General features: G+C 45.4%; 1 protein-coding gene across 1 annotated transcript in view; it reads left to right on the forward strand.

Moving 5' to 3' along the window:
- The window catches only part of RBP2 (retinol binding protein 2), a 32985-nt gene extending 21860 nt beyond the window's left edge, over positions 1-11125 (forward strand). The window contains exons 3-5 of the mRNA XM_005675505.3: positions 665-843; positions 9258-9359; positions 10871-11125. Coding sequence (XP_005675562.2) covers positions 665-843; positions 9258-9359; positions 10871-10921 — 332 coding nt within the window. The 3' untranslated portion in view covers positions 10922-11125. The remainder of the gene's footprint in view (positions 1-664; positions 844-9257; positions 9360-10870) is intronic.

Genomic DNA, 11424 nt, shown 5'->3' on the forward strand with positions numbered 1-11424 from the left:
CTTCAGTTTGTTTGGAATTTTTTGTAATAAAAATATAAACAATTATTCATCTTTTCCTTAAAGACAACAAAAGAAAGCTCTGAGCAAGTGTTGATTAAGTGTCTGGTGTATGTCTAAGCTGTGCTGGGGGCCACGACTAAGGCACAACAGCCTCCTAAAGCTGCTGTAGAATGGAAGTTTGTATGTATGCCTCCTTTTGGAGAGCATGAATGAAAGTTCTGTCTTTACCCAGGATCTAGACTGGTTGCTTTTAAACCGCAAAGACTTCTGTTCAGCAGACTCTTAGGAGGAAACCGATATGTCAATAGATAGAAGGGAGCTGCTGTGGGGGAGGGGTGTGTGCATGTTGTATATATGTATGCATGTGTGTGTATACGTGTGCACACAGACACCCTGGAGAGTTGCAGCTCAGGGGTGAACCCTGCCTGCTATCTCCTCCTCCCATCAAGGCTCCCAAGTAAGCACCCAGAGACCCTGGGTTTCCTGACAGTTGGCTGAGATGCCCGGACTGGCCATGTACAAGACAGCTCTTGCTTCCCGCTTAAGCAAAGGAATGTGGCCGGCCTGAGATCTGCATCTCTGGTCTTGAGTGCTTGGCCTTGTTAAAGAAATGAATGAGTCTGGCTGAGCACCTCATAACCTCCACAACTCCCTGTGCCAACAGATATTGATTTTGCCACCCGCAAGATCGCCATCCATCTGACTCAGACGAAGATCATTGAGCAAGATGGTGATAAGTTCAAGACGCAAACCAAGAGCACATTCCGTAACTATAATGTGGATTTCACAGTTGGGGTGGAGTTTGAAGAGCATACAAAGGGCCTGGATGACCGGAAAGTTAAGGTACTGACCGGGCTAGAGTTTTCACTGGCATACTCTTGGTGCAGGGGCTGGGGTTTGGCTTTACAATGGAACAATGACTGAAACAACCTGTGAGGCATCAGGAGAGGGGCACCAGAATGGACTCAATGATGCTGGATAAGCAAGTATTGAAAGTTTAGTGAGAAGCAGCAGGCTGGCCTTTGCATGAAGCTTATAAGCCAAGGAGAGATTAAAGGATACTGACCTCTCAAGTATCCAGAGTAAGACTGACTCATAGACTGCCATGGGCCTAGCAGGCAAAGGGAAGAGGGCCAGGGGGAGTCACAGGGAAGGATGATAATGGTGCCAACGGAACAGCGTAGCTTCACCACAGGGCAGCCCTCCTCAGCAGCAGCCAAGCATTGCCATAGCGCATGAAGCCCTCATGTTGCTTGAATTTTTATTCTTTTCAGGAGCTGTTGAGCATTCATATGTTCTTACATGAAATATCTCCATTTTAGATGATCCCAACTGATTTATCTATTTACCTTTTAGAAAATTGTAATGCAGATCACACCCAAAAATCAGTAGCCTAGATGAAGTCAGGCTGTCTCCAATCCTAGTAACTCAGAGAAATCTCTACCAAGTTTGCGTCTTCAGTCTCAGCCTCACCTTAACTAGCAGGACATAATCGAGGAAATCCTCTGTGCATCGGAAGGCAGACTTCTAGCCGCTTGAACTGTTTGGATATAGGGAGGCACCTAAGGCAAACAGACAGCTGAGTGCAGAGTGGGAAGTGACCTCCAAGCCTGAGAACGGGAGTCTGCAGAAGAGGCAGGCCCTCACCCAAGAGGCCCTCAGGAATAAGGCAGAAATTGGTACTAGCAGGGAGAAGTGGGGTGGTGGTGGGGAACATGAGGCCGGCAGCAGGTCCTTCTCTTCTCCCGTGTCACCTGGTGGTATCACAGCCCAGTGACTGATTCTTGTACTGTCCACGCTCATGCTTAGTGTGAATGCCTCTGGTTTCCCAAATGCAATTACACCTGAGTAGTCCCAACAAACACAAATGGGGAGAAATCCAGTCTCAGTCATGTCCACCCTCACAATCAGTGTGAACATCTTTGGTTTTCCAGATCTAATTGCACGTGGGTAGTCCCGACAAACACAAATGAGGAGAAATCCAATTTAAGGATGCCCACATCCAAATCTTAGCATCATACAAGTGCCTTGAGATTGCACAGTCCAGCACAAGCCCATGCAGTTCATACAAGAGTGGGCAGCTTGAAGCCTCATGGTACCCACTCCCTCTGTGCCAGTGTGGCCACCAGGACCTCTCTCTTGACTCCCAAGCTGAGGAGAGCTGGACTAAGACTCCTGTGCCCAGTTACCCATGCTCTCACCTCTACAGAGGGCCAGTCTCTTGGAGGGTCACAAGGAAGCAGGACCCACCAGCCTGCCCTTCTCCTTTCCCCATAAGCGCCTCTCACCCCAGAGTCCCACTCTTTCTGGTGCTTCCAGGAGCTCCTTCAAAACTGGAGATCTCAACTCTTCCCCCAGAGCTCTGGCTCCTGTCCTGGCATGTGGAGGAAAAGAGGTCATCATTCTCTGAGGACGACTCTAAAGCCAAAAAAGCAAGATTTTATTCCTTAATCAGGTTGTCCTGACACATTGATCATCTCAGCCATTGAGTCTGGGTTGAATGGCATTTAATGCCCCTGCTGAAGAAAAGTGGGAAATGGAAAGCACTTTGGAAATGCTTCCATCAGAGCAGACTTGGCAGGATACCCGAAGCTCAGCCCTTGTGGAATCACTCCCCAAGGGTTTGCTGAATCTTCAAGGCTTTTCTGAACTGTGTGGCTGTAAGGCCAAATCATCAGACACCAGAACTGATAGGAAGATTTGTCTCAGGATTTTTACATCCCTCTGCTGTTCTAACCTAATCAGTTCTAAATGATTCATTTTCCCTTCGCTTCTCAGTTTTGGGTGTGGGCTGTTGGAAAGCAGCCCTCTGACTCATTCTTTTATCGCCTTTGATGTTGGAGAACTCACTTTTGCTGAAATAGATCATGTCCTTTTGATCCTTCATGACTCTTAAAGGACTCCATCTGATAATGCCTACCCTTCTGCCTCTCCATTCCACACGCTGTCCCCTCTGAGAGCCATCCATCTTCTCTCCTAGATCAGCTCTTAGCCCTGCAGAGAGAGATAATCCCCTTTCTCGCTTCTGGTCGATGTTTTGCCTGCAGCAAAAAGCCAGGGTTGATGAACATACAAACACACACACACACACACACACACACACAATGGGGGTGCTGAGAAGTACCCAGATAGTGGCCTCCTGCATGGGCTGTTCCCATGAGAAATACAACACAGAGCAGGTGCCCTGGGCACTACCTTCTTCTTGTAACCTAACTACAACCCTTTAGCTGAAGAGGGAGGGGAGAAAGTGGGTGAGTCTAAGTCTGATTAATTTCTATTGCTCACGCTTGATAGCACACCCGAGTGCACGCAGAAATTGTTCTGTACACATGCGCGTATTTGCATGTAGTACTCCTCTACTCCTCGCCCTCTTAATCTCCAGGACCCAGGACGCCACTTTCTTAACTCCATGGTCATTTGCATGAGCCCCTCTGAAAATCTCCTCATTGAGCAGTTTGGAGGCAAGAGGTTGGGGGTGGGGTTGCAGCAGAGGTCCTTCAGGGCCCTGCAGGGCCCAGTTCTGTGATGTCCAAGGGCAGGAGTGATGAAACCACATTGATCATGCATTTGACTCTTTTCTGAGGGACTCAGGGGCCGCCTTCTTCCTTCCTGTGGTTTGTATACATTACTAGCTTCCTACACTTACTTATTTCTCAGAATTTAAAGCCCCATCAAAAATACACAAGCTAGAGAGTTTTGGGGAGAATGGATACATGTATAGGTATGGCTGAGTCCCATTGCTGTCCACTTGAAACTATCACAACACTGTTAATTGGCTATACTCTGCTGCTGCTGCTAAGTCACTTCAGTCATGTCCGACTCTGTGTGACCCCATAGACGGCAGCCCACCAGGCTCCCCCGTCCCTGGCATTCTCCAGGCAAGAACCCTGGAGTGGGTTGCCATTTCCTTCTCCAATGCATGAAAGTGAAAAGTGAAAGGGAAGTCGCTCAGTCCTGTCTGACTCTTCACGACCCTGTGGACTGCAGCCTACCAGGCTCCTCTGCCCACGGGATTTTCCAGGCAAGAGTACTGGAGTGGGGTGCCATCGCCTTCATAAAACAAAAAGTTTTAAAAACTAAAATACACAAGCTACCCAAAGTAGAATAAAACTAAGAAGCAGTAATTTATGTTCACGCCACAGAATGTCATGCAGCCATATAAAGGAATGAAGTGCATGCACACGTACTATCACATGGATGAACTTGGAAACTCTTATGCTAAGTGAGAAGACAAACCCAAAAGGCTACATATTGTATCATTTGTATGAAATGTCTGGAATAGGTGAATCTGTAGAGACATTAATGGTTGCCATTAGTAGGAACTGCTAACAGGTACTGGGTTTATTTTGAGGGTGATGAAAATGTTCTAGATTTAATTAGCGGAGATGGCCTGACAACCCTGTGAATATACTAAAAATGACTGAATCATATGCTATAAAAGGCTGAATTTTATCTTATCAGAATCATATCTCAATTGAAAAATAATGGTAGGGAAAAACAGATATAAAGATGGTGGCTAGAGTCATGATTTTGAGAGGACCCATGAGAGCCCAGGGAAAACCGACTCCCCAGGAGGGGCCCCACCTGGGCGAGGCAGGAGGCAGAGCTGAGGCTTAGAAGAGAACGGATGTACTGGGGAGGGTTTTAACATGCTGATAGTGTCCTTCACTGCTCCTAATTTAGAGAGCTGTTACTTTCCTTTAAAGAAAACTTATTTGGGAATGATTCAAATTTACAGAAAAGTTTCAAGAGTATAACCAAGAGTGTCTATACACTCTTCACCAGGGGAGTGACCAGTTGTTAACATTTTGCCTCATTTGCTTCATCATTTCTTCTTACTCTTTCTAGTATATATACATTTTTTTCTGAGCAATCTTATGGGTTACCTCTAAATAATTCAGTGTCTATTTTCTACGAATTAGGATGTTCTCTTATATAAGCACAGTGTAGTTATCAACCTCTATAACTTTAACATTGACACAGTACCTGTATCTAATTTACCACAAAAGGCTGTTGTTATGGTTGTTGTTTTCTTGTGGCCATTTTTAGCGGCCTTAATGACTTCGGTGTCTTAAAGTCTCATAACATGGCTTTCTTATTGCCAGCTTTTTCTAAACATGTTTCTGCAGAAACACATTCAGGTAAGCAGGTTCATTGACTGGCTATCATGGGATGTTTTTAATGATGTTAACTTTGTGGGCTTCCCTGGTGGGTCAGATGGTAAAGTGTCTGCCTGCAATGTGAGAGACCCAGGTTCAATCCCTGGATCAGGAAGATCCCCTGGAGAAGGAAATGGCAACCCGCTCCAGTACTTTTGCTTGGAAAATTCCATGGACAGAGGAGCCTGGTAGGCTATAGTCCATGGGTTCCCAAAGAGTCATACACGACTGAACGACTTTACTTTGGACATGGTGATGGGGAAATTGCAGTGTGAGGCCAACTTCCTTCTTTAATTTCCTACAAGTCATCCTCTTCATCTTCATGGAACACTACTCTCCCTCTTCAGCATGGCCCAGAACCAGTGGTTTTCCTCTCTTATATCCATCTCCTCAAACTCAACATCTGTGAAGGCAATTGAATCTCTTTTTGAAGCCTCCTCCAATGCATGGATAAAGGACACCAACTAAAAAGCAAATTGAGTGGTGGCATTTTAGTTCTTATAATCATTTTCTTCTCCCTTCTGTTTGGTTGCTTCATGTAGGAGTGAGGCTACAGTATCATAGGTATTACCACAATTCCTTAGTAACCAATTTACTCTGGGGTCAGAATAACTTTTAGTTAATCTTGTTCCCAAACATGAGTTATTAAAAGAAGACATTGGGACAAGCCCTCATGCACCAACATTTTTCTCCTTTGTTCCTTCCACAAATTTGTTAAGCCCCTACTACCTGTGAGGCCTGGGAGCTATTGATAAATAATGAATCAGACCCCCTTTCCTGCCCTCAAAAATCTCACAGCCTTTTGAAGTAGCAGACAAGTAGATGACAATTACCATCTAGTGTCCATGTTAATGGACACGTGTACCCTCCAGTGATACCAGAACTAAAGCAAAAAGGTGGGGTGACTAAGACACTGTCAAGACTATCAGTGGAAAATATATACACATGCTCATTTATTTCCCCATGTGGATTTATCCTCAAGATGCTGTTTCAACAAAATCATTTAACCACAGACTTATTCAACAGTGCTTCGCAGGGACCTCCTATATGCTGATGACTATGCTGAGTCTGGGGCTGAAGAAATGAACAGCTGCCATGGCCTCTTCTTTTATGAAGCTTGTTGTCTATTGGGGACAGACATTCATTCAGTCAACATAATTTAGGTGTCCTTGATGTGTGAGACAATATGGGCTGGGGGACTGGAAGACACTGTCCTTGCCCAAACAGAAGATGTGAGTCCTTCCTTGTCTATTTGGGAGGCATCTCTGGAATATTCCAGATAATAAATTCCTTCCAAAAGGACAAAAAGAACAACCTATGAATTAAGCTTCTCTAAGACATTAAAAAATGTGAGGCTTGGGATGGCTCTGAAGGAAGAAGAGATATTTTCTTTATTAAACATGTAAAATTTTATTGCTAAATTAATTGGGGGAATATTAATATATATACATGGTTTTAAAAATTAAACACTAAAAGTGAAATTCCTTCCTATCCTGGCCCCCAGCCCCTCAGTTCCTTCCCCAGGGACAACCACTATTAAAGATATTCTTGCCTCCTTGCAGAGAACATATTCAAAACATATGCGTGCATCCCCAATCCCTTTTTCTTTCATGTACATGGCCCTCCTCCTTGCTTCTTTAACTTAAATTATACACTATGGAGACTGCGCTTCTCCATAATATAGAACTGCCTCCTCCTTCCAAGGGCCGCAGAACAGGGAGGAACCACACTATATTTAACCAGTTGTGCACTGATGGGATTTATGAGGCTTCTAGGCCTTTGCTGTAACAAACAATGCTGTGATGGGCTGAGGAGTTAAATAAGGAGAAATAAAATTGTACATAAAATATATAATTTGGTCAAGGTCAAATATTATTTTAAGTAGGTAGACTTAACAATCTGTAGAAAACAGATTTCTACCAAAAATTAGATAGACCTGAAGTTGCAAGGACAGTGAATTAAAATAAACACACAGGTTTGTTTATCACCAACTGGGTTTGCAAGATAGAGGGGAAAATAAGTGTCTGGTCTTTAGCATAATATCATTCATAGAGGTATAATATGGCTCACACATACTTGGAAGAAAACCAGCTCACATCAGGATCATTCTTGAGGAATGGCAGTACCCACACACCACCGCTGCCTGGATGGGAATATCATCACTTCATGTGCAAGCCTAATGTGGGCACAGAGGTGGGTGGCTTGGAGGACCACTTAGGGATAGCACAGATTGTCCCTAGGCAAGTAATAAGACAGGTAAAGAGGGAAACAGACGGAGAAGTGGGGCGGGGTGTGAACTTTGTAAATATGTAAATTTAATAAGAGGTTGGAGCCTCTTGTGGCATCTCCAACCCACTGGTCAACTCAGCCAGCTTGTCCATCACAAGCTCTGCATCTCTGCTACCTTCTCTGCGCTAATTGGTCAGCAGGGCTGCCTGGAGGAAACCCAAGACCAAGGGAAAGTCCACCTCCTGGTTCTGGATGACAAGGTTAGCTTTGGAGTGATCTGTGGAGCCCCCTGCTAACTAGGGAGTTTCCCTGCCTTTATTCTTGCCCTCCAATGGGCAGGCCTCCAATGTGTTTTCTGCAGGGAGAATTCCCAGAAGTAGAATTTCTAGGTCAATGTTATATTTTCAAAGGTAATGTAAAATTGCCCTCAAAAAGATTCACACCAATTTATATACCCACTGGCCCTGTATGAGGGCCTATGTTTCTCAGCATCCCCTCCAACTCAGTGTGTTATTAGGCTCTTTGATCTTTGACCACAGGATGAATTGTATCTGAAAAACAAACAACCTTAAAATGTGCATCTCTCTTATTATAAGTGAGGTTGAATATGTTTTTTTATGTTTAAAAGCCACCTGCTAGGGTGGTTTTGTTTTTGTTTTGTTTTTTTTGGCTGTACTTTAAATTTATTTATTTTTAATTGGAGGACAGTTGCTTTGCAATACTGCGTTGGTTTCTACCATAGATCAACATGAATCAGCCATAGGTAAACATATATCACCTCCCTCTTGAACCCCCCTCCCATTTCCCACTCCATGTCACCCCCTTCCGGTTGTCACAGATCACCGGGTTTGAGCTCCCTACAAAATACAGCCAAATTCCCACCGATTATCTATTTTACACACGGTGATGTATGTTTCCATGCTACTCTCAGTCCGTCCCACCCTCTCCTTCCCCTCCTGTGTCTACAAGCCTGTTCTTTATGTCTACGTCTCCACTGCTGCCCTCCAAATAGGTTCATCAGTACCATCTTCCTGGATTCCTCTGTGTGTGTGTGTGTGTGTGTGTGTGTGTGTGTGTGTATGTTAACATACAATATTTATTTTTATCTTTCTGACTTACTTCACTCTGTATAATAGGCTCTTAGGGTGTTTTTTTCCTCCTTATAAGTTGTTGGTTTGGTGTCCTATGTTGAATTTCCTATTAGATTAATGATCTTCGCCTCCTTGATTTATAGGAGGGCTTCCCTTTGTGGCTCAGCTGGTAAAGAATCTTCCCACAATGTGGGAGACCTGGGTTCAATCCCTGGGGTGGGAAGATCCTCTAGAGAAGGGAAAGGCTGCCCACTCCAGTATTCTGGCCTGGAGAATTCCATGGACTGTATAGTCCACTGGGTCACAAAGAGTCAGACACGACTGAGCAACTTTCACTTTCATTTTGTATATAAGGAAATCAGGTCTTTGGTCTGATATGAGTTACAACTACTTTTCCCAGTTTGTTATGTATCTGTTGACACTGAGGTATTTTTCCCTCCCAGAAATTTTACATGGCAACATAGTTAAATTCATCATCATTTTCCCCCACTGATCTAGAATACTGTCTTTACCATACGGTAAAGTGGAAGAAGAGAAATCTTTCCAAGAGAACAAAACTAGCCATGATCAGCCGGTGTGGCTGGAATGAAGAGTGTGTGGGGAAAGGAGTCTGGGGCAGGGTAGAGAGGGCGATGCTGGCATGGCTGTGGCTTGAGGCTCTGCCCTGGAGCCAAGCAGGAGCCCGAGAGTGGCTGCAGGATCTGCAGCTGCAGGTTACGTGCGTTCAGTCCCCATCAAGACCATGTGTTTGATTTTGACTGGAAACCTCTCATTACAGACTTTGGTCGTCTGGGAAGGCGATGCCCTTGTGTGCGTGCAGAAGGGGGAAAAGGAGAACCGAGGCTGGAAGCAGTGGGTTGAGGGGGACAAGCTGTATCTGGTAAGTCTCAGGGTCCACCGAGCTCCCCTGTACTCTGCTTTTGCCAACTGCGGGTTCACCTCACCATGCACTTGGACAAGAAAAATGGCCCTCCCTCCTCCCCTAAGCTCCAGCCAAACAAGTGTGGTCATACAGTTAGAAAGTCATTCCTTTCTGGCTCAGGGGACTCCAGGAGGAACTCTATATGGCTATTTCTGTGAATGGCTGCAATTAAAAGGAAAGTTCAAAATGCTGAGTTAGGAAGCTGAAATCCAAGGAGAAATGTACAGAGTCTGTTAAAGACCAGCTAGGGAGAAATGTGAGGCACAGAATTAAGAGGCCCTGGAGGAGGCTGAGACCAGGCCTCAGTGATGTGAGCCTCAGAGGAGCAGGGTCACCATAGGGGTGGGATGTTGTGGGGACACGTTGTACTGGGGGCAGCTGGGCCTGGGAACTGCCTGTAGACCACAGGCACTCCACTCCCATCCTAAGGTACATCCACTTGATCCCAAAATACTTTATGTTAATTTGACACCAGAACAGAGCAGTTGGAATGATTGCTGATTTTCTTGAATAAATTACACCTGTCTAGATGGCTTAATTTTTCACACTTCAGTCTTTAAAATTGATGCATCCAACATTCAAAGAGTGAAAAACCTTTCACTGCTTCATGCATTCAGCCACTCATTTGTTAACTGAATGACTCATTCAATGGATGGCTCTTCCCTCATTCATTCATTCAACCTGTGGTGTCAGGCAGATACCTGCCTCCAGCATCAGTATTCAGGTCACAGGGTGTCCTTCAGAGCCAGCCTTGCCTCACCTGAGATCTTTATTTCAAAGGAAACGTCAACCAGTGATGAATGGGAGGGAGTCACCATGTTTTCCATCGATGGTTTTCCCTACGTGCTCTGGTTTGGATGATAGATTTTTTTAATTGTAGTACAAACCCTGGTGGTCCCTGTGGCTAAGACAATGGATTCATTGTCAACTGGAAAGATGTTTCTGGTTGTCCCACACTCGTGTTTTTCCTCTCCCCCCAGGGGGTCATGAGATGCGGGTAAGGCCTGCGGACTACCTCTGTCCAGATGAAAGGCCAGCATCTTTTCTACCCAGGCAGGCCTGGAGGAGCCCCTCTGCAGCTCAATCTACCAGAGGCCAGAAAACTCCTCACCAGGCCTTCCAAACACTCCCCTTTCAGATCCTTCCCTTTACCGTGGCTTCGTGCCTTTTGTAAATTAAGCGATGTTGCTTTAATCATGAGAGTAGGAGAAATCCCGCCCAAGAGGGTAATTTCTTTGCATTTTTCATTTTTATAGCTGTTCAAGCTCAATTCAAGTGTCAAAATCAAATTACTGCTACCTGCAGGGCACGCCAGCTGATTGGGTCTCTGAAATGCTCTTTGCCTGGAATGACTAACTGTCCTCTTTATTCCAGCTCCCCTTCTCTCTGACTCGGACACCCAGAGGGCTGGGGGTGGGTGGAAGGAAGGCGTGGCTTGTTAATCGCTCACCTGCTTTATAATGTTGCAGGAGCTGACGTGCGGCGACCAGGTGTGCCGTCAAGTGTTCAAGAAGAAGTGACGGTGTGAGGAGGGCCTACTGAGCATACACTCCATGCTCCCTGTGAAGAGTTCTCTGCCAGCATTGGGGAGCAGCCATGGGGACCCTCCTGGTCCTGACAGAGCCCGTTAAGATATCTGGGCCTCTCCTGCTTCTGTGATGGTCCACACTATGTCTATGGAGTTTGTTTCCTCCCTGAATAAACCTTTTTTCTCTTTCAGTTTAGTTCAGTTCAGTTCAGTCGCTCAGTCGTGTCTGACTCTTTGCGACCTCATGAACCGCACCATGCCAGGCCTCCCTGTCCATCATCAACTCCCGGAGTTTACTCAAACTCATGTCCATTGAGTTGGTGATGCCATCCAACCATCTCATCCTCTGTCGTTCCCTTCTCCTCCTGCCCTCACTCTTTACCAGCATCAGGGTCTTTTCCAATGAGTCAGCTTTTAGCATCAGGTGGCCAAAGTACTGGAGCTTCAGCTTCAACATCAGTCCTTCCAATGAACACTCAGGACTGATCTCCTTTA

The sequence above is a fragment of the Capra hircus genome, chromosome 1, assembly GCF_001704415.2.
Source record: "Capra hircus breed San Clemente chromosome 1, ASM170441v1, whole genome shotgun sequence".
NCBI lineage: Eukaryota > Metazoa > Chordata > Mammalia > Artiodactyla > Bovidae > Capra > Capra hircus.